Raw genomic sequence first — 18,171 nt, 5'->3', positions numbered from 1 at the left:
AGTACAAAATGAAGAAAATAATATATAAAAAAATAATATATAAAAAAATAAATATACACATACATTATATTGTCTTTGAGCTTTTGAAGTTCAATAGTAGTTCATGTATATAATGGTAGGAAAAATAAGGATGCATGAGAGTTGAAAGTTTTGTTAGGTTTAAAAAAAGGGTTAAAAGTTTGTGTTAAGCAGGAAATGTGGTGTCAAAACAGGAAGTGTGTGTAAGGGGAGACAAATGTTTTTAGTTGGAGTTATGAACTCTTTTTCAACAGGAAGTTTGTGTCTGTTCCTAGAGAAATAAGGTCACTGAGGGGTGTGTGTGTGTTAAGAAATGGTTGGAATTTCTCTATGAAAAGATTCTCCTTGTTGATTCTTTCTTGTGTGGAGATTCTGTCTTTACATTGATAGAAAGGGAATATAATGAATTTAGGGTTTTTGTTTTTGGCGCAAGAGTCTATGTGGCCACTGAGTGGAATTTGGCGGTATCGAGGGAGATTTATTTGTTCCTTATGGACTGCTACTCTTCTACGCAACGGGAGGCTCGTCTGTCCGATATAGAAATTTTGGCAACCTGCGCAAGTGAGGACATAAATGAAGTTACCAGAGGAAAAAGAGAAATTGGTTTTGATTTTAAACTTTGTTCCTCGTTTAAAGGTAAATTCAGAGCCTTCAAGTAGGTAGGGGAAGGTACCACAATTAGGGCGTGCACATTTTTTAACTGATGGGGGTGGAAGTGGTGTATGTAGTTTGGCATTGGTTAATAGTGTTTTCAAAGATTTGTGTTGCCTTTTGCATTTAAGGACTTTGTGTGTATTGATGATATTGTTCATTTTCGGGTCTGTGGTGAGTAAGGGGAGGTTTTTTTTGATTGTGGTGTATGCTTCGATGTTTTTGGGGTTGTGGGTGGAGATGTATGGAAGTATTTTGGGGTTGGGTGTGTTATTATGTTGGTTGGTTTTTAATGTGTTTTTGTCAAGTTCCTTGGCACGTTTTATTCCAAGATCTATGAGTGTGGAGGGATATTGGCGTTGTAACAGTGTTTTTTTGAGGTCTTGTAAGCGTATTTCTCGAGTGGTTGGGTCAGAGACAATGGTGCAAATTCTTTTAGCTAAATTAAAGGGGATATTTATATTAAAGAGAGTAGTAGATTTCTGGTAATCTTAAAGTCTAAAGTTATTGGGGAGGGAATTTTAGTAGTAACTACTTGTGTCCATTCTGGCTAAAGTCAGTAACTGTAAAGTTATTTTTAGCAATAGGGTTATGGGTATGTAGGTATTCGAGAAAGGAAGAGCTAGTGGAATGTCAAATTATTTACGAGTGGGAGTTAGAGTTAGGGGGGTTATATTTGGGGATTTATTGGGTTAAGGTTTAAAAATAAATTAAGGATAAATTAAAGAATTAATATTCATCTCATAGTGTGATGAGGTAAGTTAGATAGGAAGGAGGTAAGATATAAGGTAGTTATAGAGATATAGAAGGGGTATGTATTAATGATCATAGGGTTTTGTATGTGGATGCTATTCGTGGCGGGGTGAGCTTACGCTTAAATTTATGAAAGAATTTAAAAGCGCGGAAGAATTTGTGCTTACACGTACTGAAGGTTTCGTATTCTTTAAGCGATCGTGGTGAGTTGTGGGTCAGAATTTTGGGGGCATCTTTTAAGCAAAGTCCACAACTGATATGGGGTAACCGAGTCTATTATAGCCCATACTGCATTTTTCTTTTAATCAGATGGTGTACGTGGCTGGCTAGTGATGTGGAATTGTTATTCTCCTTATCTTTAAACGAGTTAAAATGTGCATAACACCTTTGTTTAAAATAGTACTAGAACGAATGTAGTAGCCACAGGAGTTATTTACCAAGTTGTGAACGGTGCATCGGTATATGATGTTGAATCTTCTGCATTGGGCTTGCAACGGGCAATCTATCCCGGATCTGAAGTTGCATTAATCGGTTCTATGATGGGTAATTGTAGAGAGAGATGTGGTAGTGCTGGTAGTGGTTAGGGTAGTATTAAGTGAACCGATCGTGATATTGCTGTTATTATTACTGTCGTTTCTAGTATCAATATCAACGATAGCGCTCAGATGTGTGCAGCCTTTCAGCAGCACTTTGCTCAATTGTTCGGGCCGAGCGGTAGGACGGACGACGGAACAGACTTCGGTGTGTACCTAGACGGCCTGCCGCAACTCTCGACCAGCGAAGCCGAGTGCTGCGAAGGACCCATATCTGCCTGGGAAGTACAGGAAGCGATGAAAGGCTGCACGAGAGGTAGATCGCCGGGTTTGGATGGTCTGCCTTACGAGCGTTATACGTCAATACCAGACTTGTTTGCGGGCGTCTTGGCAAACATCTACTGCAACCGGCAACAAAACGGGAGAATTCCTGCTTTTGTTTGTCGAGGAGTGGTGGCTTTGCTAAGAAAGGACCCAAAGAAGGGGGATATTATAGGGAACTTTAGGCCCATCACTCTGCTCAACACAGAGTTGAAGATCTTGGCCAAGGTGCTAGCCAAGAGATTGGCGCCTGTCGTGGGCAAACTGATCGGCAAGGCGCAGACATGCGCTGTGCCGACCAGGTCTATCCACGACAACCTCCATCTCATGCGCTACATCATAGAGAAGGTGGGTAACGAAGCTGGCGCGAGTGGGGCTTTGATCAATTTAGATCAGTCTAAAGCCTTCGATAGGGTCGACCATCGATACCTGGCAGCTGTTCTCAAGGCAGCTGGCTTCGGGCCGGTCTTCCGCGGGTGGATAGCTGCTTTATACAGCGGCATCTGCTCGGTCATACGGGTGAACGGCCATCTATCGGAACCGTTCAACATCTCGCGTTCGGTTCGCCAAGGGTATCCTCTCTCCTCCCTTCTGTATGTATTGACTCTCGAGCCATTACTGCGGAAGTTGGAGGCTTTGAGGGGCGTCCCGCGTGATCTGGGATGCCTATGCCGACGACGTCACCGTGATGGTGTCGAGCCAGAGGCATATTGACCTGATTGGCGAGACACTAAACGAGTATGAAGCGGTGACAGGTGCGAAAATTAACGCGGAAAAGTCAGTGGGCTTGCAACTAGGCACCTGGAGGGGCAAGTCCATGCCGTCCAACAGCGTCGTAGGGTGCTGGACAGACGGACCCGTTAAACTGCTCGGGGTCTGGTTCGGTCCGGACCTCCAGTTGGAGAAAAACTGGGAAGAAGTGACGAACAGGGTGGCCAACCTCACCCAGAAATGGGCTGAGAGGAAGCTCTCCTTGAAAGGTCGAGCGGAGGTGGCGAATGCGTACATCGCATCCGTCATCTATTACCGTTTGACCGTCGTCCCTTGTCCCGACCGCTGGTTAACCAAGATAGTACGCTTGCTCTTCAACTTTTTGTGGAAGGGTCAGGTACCACTGGTCAGGCGCTCCATCTGCTGTCAACAGCCGCTGAACGGAGGCCTTGGCATGCCGTGGTTGCTGATGCGCAAACATGCGCTCAGGCTACGACATCTCAAACGTTTCCTGGACGGTGAACAGGTGTGGTCGCCTTTCGTCAGACGCGATTTTCCGCAACTCGTTTCTTTAACAGAGCTGCAATCCTGGATCAAACGTAGACCGAGAAAGGGCGCTTGGCACCTCGAGTGCCGCCAACCTCTCACCGCCCTCAGTCAGGCGACGACGTTCTCGGGGAAACTCTAGACGTCGAGGATAATCAGCTAAGCAGTCTGTTCAGAACTTTCGGGCCGGGGCCCATGGATAATTTCCAAAGGTCCCTCGCCTGGCAGGGCTACCGAGGTGCGCTACCTGTTCGAGATAAACTCTACCGACACGGAAGTGCCGTCAACCGGGCCTGCCCGAGGTGCGCTCAGGACGACGAAACCGTTCTGCACGCACTCGTCCAGTGCCCGAGCATTGCTGACCTGTGGGTCTATATCGAACAGCTACTGTCACGTGTAGGACGGATCCGGCTATCAGCTGAATCCATCGTGAGAATTGACCCGCCGACCTCCTTTAACCAGGAGGGCAAGGCAATTTTCCTATGCCTAGTGGCTGTAGCGAAAGAGGTGATATGGTGGACCCTTTTGAAAGGGCTAAACACAGACACTTTCCTCTTTGGCTAAGGCCTCATCAACTTTTTCAAGTTCCACTTGAAAAGGAAGATGAGAGTAGAGAGGGAAGTGCTGTCTCATAGCAAATTCGTTGAAAGATGGGTGACTGTTGGAAGAATGGCCAGTATAAACGGACCAATTCTGAGAATACACTTGTAGAAAAAAAAAAGAAAAAAAAAGGTAATGTAAAAGGAGAAAGGGCTCTATACCCCTTTCTTATTTTTTCTGACCAGGCTCCCGTGGTTTTATGGGTTTTTCCACGTGTAACCTTTCCTTTTTCGAAGCGCCTCCCCATTTGGGAGTTCTACTTATTTATTTATCTATTTATTTATTATATCTTTCTCCGTTTTCTTCCCCTGTTTAGACGAACTTTCCTACCTTTTCGGACAAAACCTTTTGTAACCTTCGTCCTGTCTTTGTCCTTACATGTTTTTAATTGATATTAGCCCTTGTGGCCAATAAAACGAATTAATTATTATTATTATCGCCATTATCATTATCGGTATCGCTGTTGTATTTATTATTATCATTACTACTAGTAGTAGTAGTAGTATCCGTGGTAGTAGTATCGGTAGTATTACTAGTAATAGTAGTAGTAGCAGCAGCAGTATTGCAGCTGCAGCAGCGGTAATAGTAGTATCATTAGTAGTAGTATTAGTATTAGCGGTGGTAGAGGAGGTGGTATTAGTGATGCTATTATTGCAGCTATTAATAGTTGCGTTTGTGGTAGGAGTGTTTGTAATGGTACGGTTTTCAGCAATGGTAATATTGCCGTTGATGTTAGTATTAATATCATTGCTATTCCTTTTCGTAGTTGAAGTATAGGTATTATTAGTTGTATCTGTTATAATATAATTAGTATTCGTAGTATCAGTGTGCCTATTAGTGTTTGCGTCGATTTCAGGTGTGCGGCCATTACCATCAGAAGTGGGGATTATATTATTTATGTTTAAGTTGTTTAAAGTGGTCGGGCCAGGGGTGTTAGATACGTTATTGCGATTGGTATTTAGCGTTTTTATTGTGTAGGTCTATGGTAGGGTTGTATGTATTTAGATAGTAGGAGTTAAGTTTACGTTTATTAGATGAAGTGATAATAGATTCTCTATTTGGTGTAGATGAATAGGATAATTTCAAAATAGATCTGTTAAAGATAGAATGGTACTTATGGTTACGTGGGAAACTGGATTCTACTATTGTAAAGAAAGCTTTAGTGAGGCCCTTAACGTTTAAAGCGAATGGAGGTATATACCAGAGAATAGATCTTCCGCCGCTTTTATTAGGCAATTAGGGGAGATGTAATTCCTGGTGAATGTTTGAGGAGAGTTGGAAGGTGTAATGTTAGTATTAGTGTTTGTAGATCGAGTGTTATGAGTGCGGCTGCTAGGCGGGCGAGATTGACTGAACGCAGTAGGAAGGATTGGACTTTTAATATATGCGTACGTTTGTCCAGAGCTAAGTTTCGAGGGGTGTTCCTTAAGTCTAGTGTTTGGTATAAGTCTAATCTTCCGAGAGATACCACTAGTAGCTACAGCTTGGTTATAGTAGTTGGCGCAGTTATTGAAGATTCATTGGCAGATAGATCGGATATTCTGATGGATATACCCTTGATTATGATCTCAAAATTCTAACCCACAACTCTCCACAATTGCTTAATAAATACAACGAGGCCTTCAGAACTTGTAAGCACAAATTCTTCCGCGCTTTTAAAATTCTTTCATAAATGTAAATGTAAGCTCACCCTCGCCCCCACGCGAATAGCATCCACATACAAAACACTATGATCATTAACACATACCCCTTCTATACCTCTATAGCTCTTATTTCTACCTTACGTCTTACCTCCTTCCTATCTAACTTACCTCATCACACTATGAGATGAATATTAATTCTTTAATTTATCCTTAATTTATTTTTAAACCTTAACCCAATAAATCCCCAAATATAACCCCCCTAACACTAACTCCCACTCGTAAATAATTTGACATTCCACTAGCTCTTCCTTTCTCGAATACCTACATACCCATAACCCTATTGCTAAAAATAACTTTACAGTTACTGACTTTAGCCAGAATGGACACAAGTAGTTACTACTAAAATTCCCTCCCCAATAACTTTAAACTTTAAGATTACCAGACATTTACTACTCTCTTTAAATTCCTTTTATTTTGCTCTATTTTTTTTACCCTATCTTCTCCTAGTTTCTCATCCTCTCTCTTATCTTCTCAGCCACCCCATACACAATTCTTTGTCGCTATACACCTATGCACCTTACTTTATCCTATAGCCAATCCTTAAAATCCGCCCCCACTCATTCTATCTACCTCGCTGTCTATTTCTTTTCTTTTCTTTACTTTTACCACTTAATAGCCACCTCCACTACCATTCTGTTATTGAACATTTATACGCTCGCGTCGTTTTTCTTGGGATGTCTACTTTATCAAGATTTTAACCCACATCATGGATTTACGCAGGATTGCACCTAAGGACTCATGCTCTGGTTTCTATAACTTCCGAAAGTTGAACTATGAACTTTTATGCTTCTTTCTTCTTTCTTTCCATCTCTTTATTCTTTTACTCCCTTTCTCTATGTCTTCATCTTATTAATATATACCATTCTCATTTTCCCTATTTTTTGCCTATTCGTCTCTGATGACGGTATATCCCATATTCGAGGATATCCCAGAAACAGCAGTAAGATCTTGAATTTCTTCCTATAATAATATTGTATACGATTTGAGATGTTTGCCTTAATGTTTGTTGTCCTGTTTAACAATTACACACACACACACACACACACACGCACACACACTCATATATATATATATGTATGTATATATATATATGTATATACATATCTATCTATCTATCTATCTATCTATCTCTCTCTCTCTCTCTCTCTCTCTCTCTCTCTCTCTCTCTCTCTATATATATATATATATATATATATATATATATATATATATATATATATATATATATACATATATATCTTTCAGTCTCACTCTCTCTCACTTTCAATTTCTCTCTCTCCCTCTATAACACCTACTTCACCCTAACGGCTATACTACTACCACCACTAACAACTATTATGTGTTACAAACGCATATTTGTTTAAATGTGTATATATATATATATATATATATATATATATATATATATATATATATATATATATATATATATATATATATATATATATTATAAGGTTTTTAACTTTTAAATTTTCATATTCAAAAGAGACAGAGACTTCAAATTCGATATATCGATTTATTCACCACTCTATGTTAACATTTCTGTGCCAAACTTATCCAGTGACTGGTAAAGTGACTGGGGTCTTAAGGAAAGTAATAAACAGTATTCATTAGAATGGTCTATAATAGCTAGATCAATGCCATATGAGAGAGGAAGAAAGTATTGTTCGCTCAGTACGGTGGAACTATACCACATACTCTTCTCAAAGGATAAATTGATTAATAAAGTAAAGAATAATGCTCTGAAATGTACGCATATCATAAGAAGTACATTTCGTTGGTATAAATGATCTTAAGATGTGATAAAGTACAACATGATGTCTCATGTATGTTTCTGTATGTGCAATTATGCATATATGGATGAGTGCATATAAGTGTGTGTGTATATATGAAAGATATGCATATATATATATATATATATATATATATATATATATATATATATATATATATATATATGTGTGTGTGTGTGTAAGTGTGTGTATATATATATATATATATATATATGTATATATATGTATATGTGTATATGTATGTGTATGTATATGTACATGTATATACGTGTGTATGTATATGTATGTGTGTTGTATTTGTATGTATGCGTGTATGTGTGTATGTGTATATATATATATATATATATATATATATATATATATATATATATATATATATATATATATATATATATATATATATGTATATGTGTGTATGTATATGTGTATACATATATGTATGTATGTGTGTGTGTGTATGTATATATGGATAAGTATACGGGTAGTATAGTATAGTAAAGAGAAATAAACAAAATAATTAATTAATCTAGTGGAAATCCACAGGAGAACAATAAAAATAGAAAATTAAGGAGTTATCTCCCCTATAATAACAAAGATGAAATCTAAGGAGATTCTAAGGATTTAATGATAGTTTCGTATGTGTTTTTTCGTGTTTTGTTCGAATGGTAACCACTCCTGAAGAAGTGCCAAATGTCTAAATCTAATGGACCAGTCACTGGATAAGTTTGGCACAGAAATGTTAACATAGAGTGGTGAATAAATCGATATATCGAATTTGAAGTCTCTGACTTTTTGAATATGAAAATTTAAAAGTTAAAAACCTTATAATATAAATATAAACTGTGAGAACGACCCTTAATGAATCTAGTTAATGATCCCCTAAGGTAAGTTCTTATGCTATATTGGTAACGGTTGCTACATCCTCTGGAAAATTATTATATATATATATATATATATATATATATATATATATATATATATATATATATATATATGTGTGTGTGTGTGTGTGTTTGTGTGTGTGTGTGTGTGTGTTTGTGTGTGTGTGTGTGTGTGTGTATGTGTGTGTGTGTGTATTGGATTGTCCGGAAAGTTTGTGCCGATTTATAGTAGCTTACCTTTCGACTTACTTTAGAACATGGTTGAATCTATAAAATAGGATTTGGCTACATCTCCATTTAGAGCACAGTTTAAGCTATCTTTTCGTGGAAGAAGGTTTATGTTCCTATAACCTGTGTTAATTCTGTAACCTTTTAAAATGGAAGATAAGAAAGTTCATTTTCGGCACTTGAGGCTTTTCTTTTTCTGTGAAGGGAAAAATGTCTCACAAGCAACCAAAGTTTACGGTGATATTTCTTTATCCGAAAGAACTGTACGGAAGTGGTTCGCAAGGTTCCGAGCTGGAGATTGTAGCCTTATTGATAAAGAAAGATCAGGCAGACCATCCACTACAGATGATGACCAAATCAAGTTATCATTTGAGAATAACCCACATTGCACAACCCGAGAATTGGTAGAAAGCCTCAACCTATCAAAATCTGTTGTTCATGAGCACCTGGTAAAGCTTGGGTACACAAATCGCTACGATGTTTGGGTACCACATGAGTTGAGTGAGAAGAACCTTTTGGATCGAATTTCTATCTGTGATTCGCTTTATAAACGGAATGAAAACGCACCTTTTTTAAAGCAAATTGTGACAGGCGATGAGAAATGGATTATCTACCGAAATATTCAGAGAAAGCGATCCTGGAGTAAGTGACATGAGCCACCCTTAGCCACCCCAAAAGCGGGTCTTCACCCTAAAAAAGTCTTGCTTTGTGTCTGGGGGTGGTGGTGGATTGGAAAGGAATTCTGCACTATGAGCTTCTCCCAAGTAACCAGACAATTAATTCTGAGAAATACTGCACACAACTGGACGAGTTAAAAGCAGCAATTCAAGAGAAACGTCCAGAATTGGCCAATAGGAAGGGTGTTGTTTTCCAACATGATAATGCAAGACCGCACGTTTCTTTGGGAACCAGACAAAAATTGCTGCAGCTCGGCTGGGATGTGTTACCCCATCCTCCATATTCACCAGATATTGCTCCTTCGGATTTCCATTTATTCAGGTCTCTGCAGAACAGTTTTAATGGTAAAAATTTAATTCCTTGGATCACTTAAAAAGATACCTTGATGAATTCTTTGCCATGAAACCACCTCAGTTCTGGGAAGAGTGTATTTTCAAGTTAAAGGAAAGATGGAGACGCATTGTGCAACAAAATGGTTCATATTTGGTTGATTAAAAATGTAATGGCAAGTATTTATTGACCTTTTTCCTTCCTTTAAAAATCGACACGAACTTTCTGGACAACCCAATATATTTATACTCATAAAGGTTTTTATAAAAAATATATACATTACCAAACGCTCACATCTGAGTCTGTCAAGGGCTCGACCAACGCGTTGGAATGTAACTCCTTTCTGGGAAATATTTCACTGATGAAATATCCAATTAACTAGTTTCAATATGAAAATTTTAAATTAATTTCATTTAAATTAATTTCTCTAATTGAATCAATTGGATATTGAAACGGGTGTAGGGAAAAGAATTTCATATTATATTGATATGAATATCTTTGAATAAACTGATGTCTATATGTCAATTTCTCCATTTTGTTCTTTTTCTCATTCGAGTATATATATATATCTATGTATATATATATATATATATATATACACACGCGCGCACATACACATAAAAAAATATATATACATACATAAACACACAAACACACACACACACACACACACACACACACACACACACACACACACACACACACACACACACATATATATATATATATATGAAAAGTTTTGAGCCTAGAAACGGGGCTGCTAGATAGCTGAAGCAATTTTTTCTGGTAAGTACAGTCTTTTCGGAATATTCTTGCTCATTGTCATGATTCTGATATTTTGATTATTTTTGTTGCATATTTTGAATAAACAAATGTCGAGGTTACAAGGAAAATGAAGAAAACTGAATATCATGCTGTCATAAAGTACCTTTATTTGAAAGTCATGACTCCATCAGAAATCCATGAAGATATGGTCAGACCTTTACAGACAATGCTCCTTCATATGCAACAGTCAAACGTTGGGTAAATGAATTCATGCGTGGCAGGGAGAGTGTGGACGATGATCCCAGACCAGAGAGACATCTAACTGCAACCATCAAGGATAACCTTGACCTTGCTTTTGGTATAATAATGCAAGATCACCGAATATCATATCGTCAAATAGCCGAGAGACTGGGCATCTCGATTGAAAGAGCAGACAACATTGTGACAAAAGAACTTGGGTTCTCAAAGGTTTCCGCAAGGTGAGTCCCTCACCTTTTGACTCCTGAACAGAAACGTACCAGGTGCACTTTGTCCACGAGCAATCTAGAACTGTTTGAAACCTATGAAGAGAATTTTCTTGCTCGTTTCATTACTATGGATGAAAGTTCGGTTCATCACTACCAGCCTGAAACCAAAGAACAATCAAAGCAGTGGAAGCACACATCTTCTATCCCAAAGAAGGCCAGGGTCATTCCTTTAGCTGGCAAGGTCATGGCGTCAGTCTTTTGGGATTCTCAAGGTGTCTTGCTGATTGATTACATTGAAAAGGGTCACACTGTGACAGGGCTGTATTATTCTCAGCTACTGAAAGGCCTCCGAGAAACAATCAAAGAAAAAAGGCCAGGAATGCTCACCAGAGGAGTGCTTTTTCATCACGACAATGCTCCAGCCCACGCCTCAGTGGTTGCCATTGCAACAATTCGTGATTGTGGATACGAACTTGTTCCCCATACGCCTTATTCGCCAGACTTAGCCCCCTCTGACTTTCATCTATTCCCCAAAATGAAAAAAGCCCTGGCTGGTCGCCATTTTGTCAGTGACAATGACGTTATAGACGCTGTATGAAGTTTCTTGGAGTCTCAAACTAAAGAGTTCTTCTACACCGGGATAATGGCGCTTCAGCACTGCTGGAGAAAGTGTTCAGCCATCGAGGGGACTATGTTGAAAAATAAATTATCAGAAGCCTTGTACCATGTTTTGTATTCTTGAGGCTCAAGACTTTTCATACAGCCTCGTATATATATATATATATATATATATATATATATATATATATATATATATATATATATATATATATATATATAAATATATAAAGAGAGAGAGAGAGTGAGAGAGAGAGAGAGAGAGAGTGAGAGAGAGAGAGAGAGAGAGAGAGAGAGAGAGAGAGAGAGAGAGAGTATCTTGGCAGTATTAGCGGCGCAGATGGTGGTTCTTCTTGGATGTGTCCAAGTGTGAAATATTGCTTGTATATGCAGGGAGAGAAGATCTCTTCTCTAATATTTAAGATGTTATCTTTTGACGGTATGATATTTAGTTTTCAGTGATTCAGAGTGCACATTTGGTACCCCGTCCTCTAATATTATATGGCTTTAGCAATTCTGCTCCATTTTATCTGGGGTTATTTATTCTACCTTCTTTCAATGTCCATATTATATTGGATAGGGATGTTACATGTCGTTTTTTTTTGTCTCTGAATGATGCCCGGTATTGTGTGTACCTTTCTTTGGACACGTTGCCCGTCATTCCGACATACGCTTTTGTTTCTCTTCTTGAGGCTGGAGCTCTCTACTGCAGCATTATAGTATGGGGCGGCTTTTACAAAAGTGTTTTTATCGGTAGATAGATTGGAGACGCGCCTGCTAATGTTGTTAACTAGCTGTTTAATGAATACTAGTAGGTGGTTGGAGCTTATGTCTATATACGAGACTTCCTCATTTGATTTATAACAGGGTTTAAATTTGCCTGTTCATAGGTTCATGTCAACATCTAGGAAGTTGACTTCTTTAAGGCTGATATTAATTGTGGTTCTTAGACATAATTCGCTAAATATTTCGCATATTTTCCATATCTTATACATATTGTGTCCGTTTTTATTGTGACCATTCCCAGGCAATCATCCCTATATAAATCTAGGTTGGCAAATTTTATTTCTTTTCCAAGGATATCTAGGATATAGAGGCCTACAAAGTAAACCATCTCTGCACCGTCATATCCCACCATTACCGCATCAAATAAATCCTTCCTATTCTTTTTTAGCCAATAGGAATTATGAAAAAGTAATGACTTCCTCGCATTCATAATCTCTATATATAAAAGTGAAATGGCCGAAAGTTGAATGTTTGCATGTCTCATTTATGGTTATGCATGGTTCAATGGCAGTAGGCGTGCTCGGATTGCGGCGAAAATTTACAGTGACATGTAAAGTGAGGCGTAGAAGCGACTGGACTAGGTTAGAAATGTCCATCTCAAAATCTGTGGTTACTAGGGCAACAAAACCCAGACTTTGACAAGTGTTTATCGTTTCTCTCTTTCAGATATCACCCTGCCTTCCTCGATCTCTCTCTTTCCTCCCTTTCCTCCACTTTCGCTCTGGCTGGTCGCCAATTTGCCAGTGACAATGACGTCTTAGACGCTGTAGGAAGTTTCTTGGAATCTCAAACAAAAAAGTTCATCTACGCCGGGATAATGGCACTTCAAAAGATTCCCTTCATCCCACCCCACATACGTAAAAAAGTCAAAATCTTTTACGGAAACCGACGATCTTCTTCAGAAACATAAACAAATACACGTGCTTTAAGAAGTGATAAACACAGTTCTCATACCGAAAGATCACCTTAAAGCGTATGTATATATATATATATAATGTGTGCATATGTGGTCGGATTTAACCTATGTTAAAAGTGCTGGTAAGTTTGTATGGCAACTTTGAGTTTGCTCAACTGAAAGGCGTGGCCTCTGGGGCAAAATTTCTCATCTTTTAAAATATAGCCCGAGTAGACTCGAATGAAATCAGGTTATAATAACAAACAAGTAAAACAATGAAAAACTATGCTATTTTAATCCCGAACAAGGCCGCTATCTCTGTAAGTCTACTACATATTTGTGAAAAGGACGGACGTTGTCTCACAAGAAGTTGTTCAGGCAAAAGTGTTAGTAAATGTGGTCGAATTGAGCTGGAAATTTGCACACCTATGTTAAAAGTGTTGGCGAGTTGGCATGGCAACTTTCAGTTTGCTCATTTGAAAGGCGTGGCCTCTAGGGCAAAATTCATCATCTTTTAAAATGTGACCCGCGTAGATCCGAATGAAATTGGGTTATAAGACTGAAACAAGTAAAACAATAATAAACTATTTTAATCCCGAGCAAGGCCGGGTATCTCTGCTATTCTAATATATATTTGTGAAAAGGGCAGATGTTGTCTCACATGCAGTTGTGCAAGCAAAAATCAGATTGAGATGAAAATTTGTACACCTACTGAATTCCTCAACATCCAACTACCTCCCAGATTTCCAAATCATGACCTTAGACTGAATGTTGGTGTTCTAGTTATGCTGCTGAGAAACGTGGAACCACCAGAACTATGCAACGGTGCGCGTCTTTTCATCAAAAAAATTAGGACCTTAATTCTGACGACAACCATTCTGATCGACCGTCTGCTGGCGTGACAAAGTTATTAACCCCCATGAACCTTAGTCACTCTGCCGTGCCATTTGAATTTATGCGATGGCAGTTTCCCGTAAAAGTATGCTTTGCTATGAGCATCAACAAGGCACAGGGACAATCGTTACAAGTAGTTGGCTTAAATCTGACACAGTAGGTATTTATTTACCCACGGTCAACTATACGTCAGATGCTCCCGTGTCGGCAGTCCACACAATCTGTTCATTTGTGGGAATCCGGGCAACACCAGGAACGTTGTCGACAAAGAAGCTCTGCAATAACACTTGTGAATCTGCCACCATTACTCTCCCGTCACTGGAGTTATTGAAACTTTCTCAATTTTTTATCCCAACTGCATCTATCATCATCACGTCGCTGGCCACCTCTGCAACCCGACCACCTCTGTCAGTCAAACTTCCAACCCATGGGTTCACGTCGCGACACTGATTCCGCAAAATTAGTTTGGGTGTGACTACATATTGTATCCAAAACATTGTATGTGCAGTCGTATTATACCATTTCAGTTTTGTGCAGAGACCTGATTGGTGTTTTGTTCTGTTCCCAGCCTTTTCCCGTCATTCTTTGCCCTTCACATCTGCATCTGCGAGGTCTCTTCAATCGCTTCTCAAAAACTGTTTAAACAGTTGGTATGTTTTTTCTTTACCAGTTTTTAATAAAATTTTTGTTTTATTTTTAAAAAAATTCCTCATTTTTAAAATGTGGCCCGAATAGTCCCGAATGAAATCGGGTTATAATACCGAAACAAGTAAAACAATAAAAAAGAAACTATTCTAATTTAATCCGTGCAAGGCCGGGTTTCTCTGCTAGGTATATCTATATTAATGATTGTTATGGTAACATGCTTTACTAAATTCAAGTGCCTTCTGAAGCAAGCGTTTGGAGATCGAGGGGTAAAACTGTACGATATATATATATATATATCTTGCAGGGTAATTTTTCAAAGATTATCAGCTGGTCGAGCTTACTCGGACATTTTAAAACTGCATACGGCATCCGTGTCGGTATTAATTGATAGAGGTCTTCAGGAAGGCATGCAGTATCTCTGGTAGGTTGGTCTGTATAGGTTGTGTTCGGACGACCAGATGGAGTACAGCCATGCTTTGAAATCCCTAGTAATAGGTCATTTGCCTGCACTTGTTCAGATCACCAGCAATGTCTCGCAAAACGGAAAAGCCTTTCCCTTATAATGTTGGGAGCAGATAGGAGATCTTACAACTATTTCTTGGTTGGATGAGTTTTCCAATATACGTTTAAGACTATTTTTAACATTCGGGAATAAGTTCTATCTAGCTTGGCTTCCAGTTTTCCGGTAAGCGTCCAGGCTGTTGCTCCATAAAAAAAAGAACTACTGTCGTATGAGAAAAATTCCTCTTCGGGTTCTCTGAGAGGGTTGATTTCCAGACAACATCAAGTTTGTTTAGGACCAACCATGTTTTAGTTGTTCGAGTTTTTACATCCCCTTCCTTTAAGGCTATCTTTGAACCGAAGTACGTAAAATCATCAGCTTGATTGATGGAGTAACCGTTGATGTGGGTGATGGATCTTATTGATTATGAGCGATGAATTTGGTCTAACTTGGATTAACATAGTCCAATATCATGTGCAGCTAATTCTAGACTATGAAGTAATTGGTAGGAGTTTGATATTGTGTCAGAGAGCGAGGCTAAATTATCAGCATAGTGTATATCGATTATGTTTTGAGTTAGATGTCCGATCGATCTAGTCTTCGTAAGTGTGAAACCGAGGCTGTTTAGATTGACAAGTGATGTCCTGAAAACATAATCCAGAGTCACCTCAAAGAGAAAAAGTGCCAAAGTGTCTACCTGGAGCACTTCGGCTCTAATATCAAAGAAACTTGTATCTGGAGATCTCACCATTGATTTACCACGGTGGATGGAGACAAAAGCTTTTGAGAAATCAACAAATTGTAATACTACTTCAAGATTTCTGGCTTTTGTTCCTTCAAGTAGACGACGAAGTGTAAGTATTTGTCCGACAGCTGATCTATTTTTTCTGAAGCCATTTTTATTTCTTCTCAAAGCTTTCTCAATTTCTGGCTGTATTCTGTTGAGTAAGAGTGGCTTATAAACTTTTTCAGCGATGGCTGTAAGAGCGATGCATCTGTAATTCTTTGAGATAAACAAAATCCTCTTTCTTTGAACATGGGAATATGAAATCTGTTCATTTGTCAATGTTGCCTTCATTGTAGACGGTTGCAGAAGCCTAACAGAATATAAAATTCTCCGGCTTGCCAGACATGAGCCTTTCGGTTTCTGGTGTTTTTAAGGAAATCTTTCAATTCATCGATGGTGAAATCGTCAATCAAATGTGTGACCAATCAGACATTGAGGGTATATTCTCAAACAAATTTTGATAATGATCCCTCCACTTTTCTAAGCGTTTCTGGAAATTTTTAGTTTTAATTTTTGACTTGGGAGTTTTTTGCATCCGCTTATTTCATTTACTGTCTGCTAGGTTAGTGATGTCTGCTTGTTTACTGCAGCATGTTTAATTTGATTTATTTTACTTTCGCTCTAGTATATCGTTGTTGAGCTCGATATAGATCGAATGGTTCTTTCTGTAGCTTTTTGAAATTGGCTTCATTTAAGGGACTTGGATGTATAAATTTAGCTTGAGCCACTTCTTTGAGGTGTCTTCCCTTGTTTATTAACTCTTGGTCATCCCAGGGAAGACTTTTATTAGTTCTTGGCTTTAAGGGTATGATCTCTTTCGCAGCTTTTGTGCGAGACGTTAGAAAATTATTGTATACTGTGTAGGTGGAGTTTTCTTCATTTTTATTTTTAGTAGCTTAAATCTGTTTCTAACTGCTACGGTGTATTGGTTACAGATTTATCCATTGTTCTTTAAAATTGACCAGTCATATGCGGACCTAAACCTGATTTGGTTTTGTTAGCTCTAAGGCTAACTATTTCGATGTTAAAATCTTGTGGTCGCTGCTCACTTCATCAAAATTATTGTAAGACTCTGTTTTCGAGGCACAATTCAACCTTTTCTTGTTGATTAGCATGTAATACAGTTGGGCATTTAAGCCGTTGGCATAGGTACATGTATATAGCCTGGAGAGTTTCTAAAAGGTATTTGGCATTTAGACATACTAAATGATTTTCACGAATAAATTCAGTCAGATATTGACCATTTCTGTTCATGGTTGTGTGGAACGCGTATTTATGGGCTACTGATCATTCGATATGGTCATACGTATCACCTCCAATCATGAGAGCCCTGTGCTTTGGTATTTGTCTCACTGATGTAGAGAGAGCCTGATAAAAATTGGAAACCTCTTTTTCGTCTGCTGTGTTGGTTGGCAAATAGCAAGATATGATTGATATTTCAGGATTTCCTTGGATGGTGGAATTTGAAGAGTTCTTCTAATCTGAGGCTGAGATGAAAGTCCAGCCACTACTAGCATAATGATATTTCAATATCATCGGGAGAAAGCCTGTGTTCTTCGCACAAATAACATCAATTTTGTACTTGATGGCTAAGGCAACAAGTTCAGGGAGTTGGTTTAGTTTTCTGAGGGTGCGCACATTGGAGGTGGAGACAAGTGTATTTTGTATGCACCTCAGAAACTTATGTTGTTTGGCTGTATAGCTGATATTTTGAGGATTGAGCCAGAACGGAACTACAGCAGGAAGCGCTCCTTGTTTGATAACTTCATAAAAGTGTAATCCATTCAAGAAAGTGGGGAAAAAATTTGAAGACAAAGTATTCTTTTATGCATTGCATTTCATTCCCTACTACCATCCAGCTTTCCAATGATAGTGGCATTTCTATTCTTTGCAGAGCTTCAGGATTCCACAGTGCTCCTGATAGGGTGGCTAACGGATGTTATGCCTTGCTGAAGGGCAACTCATGATTTTGTCGGGGATTGCTTATCGAGTATTCGCAGCTAACCTCTCTATATCTACAGGCCATTCCCCTACCCGCGAGCAGAGATCCGGATGGATGAGAG

At 38.7% G+C, this 18,171-nt stretch overlaps 1 protein-coding gene across 1 annotated transcript; it reads right to left on the bottom strand.

The window, feature by feature from the left end:
* Positions 1 to 15,775: 15,775 nt before the first annotated feature.
* LOC149136130 (uncharacterized) lies at positions 15,776 to 16,399 on the bottom strand. The gene has a single exon (XM_089350083.1). The coding sequence runs from the start codon at positions 16,397 to 16,399 to the stop codon at positions 15,776 to 15,778; it is 624 nt and encodes a 207-aa protein (XP_089206209.1).
* Between the last annotated feature and the right edge of the window lie 1,772 nt (positions 16,400 to 18,171).

Source organism: Octopus bimaculoides, chromosome 4, assembly GCF_046866305.1.
Source record: "Octopus bimaculoides isolate indiv1 chromosome 4, ASM4686630v1, whole genome shotgun sequence".
NCBI classification, from domain to species: Eukaryota; Metazoa; Mollusca; class Cephalopoda; order Octopoda; family Octopodidae; genus Octopus; species Octopus bimaculoides.
Note: the sequence above shows the minus strand (reverse complement) of the source record. Positions and strands in the feature narration are given on the sequence as shown.

Coding starts and splice junctions, on each gene's coding strand:
- LOC149136130 (XM_089350083.1), bottom strand. CDS start 16,399: ATGAAGGCAACATTGACAAATGAACAGATTTCATATTCCCATGTTCAA.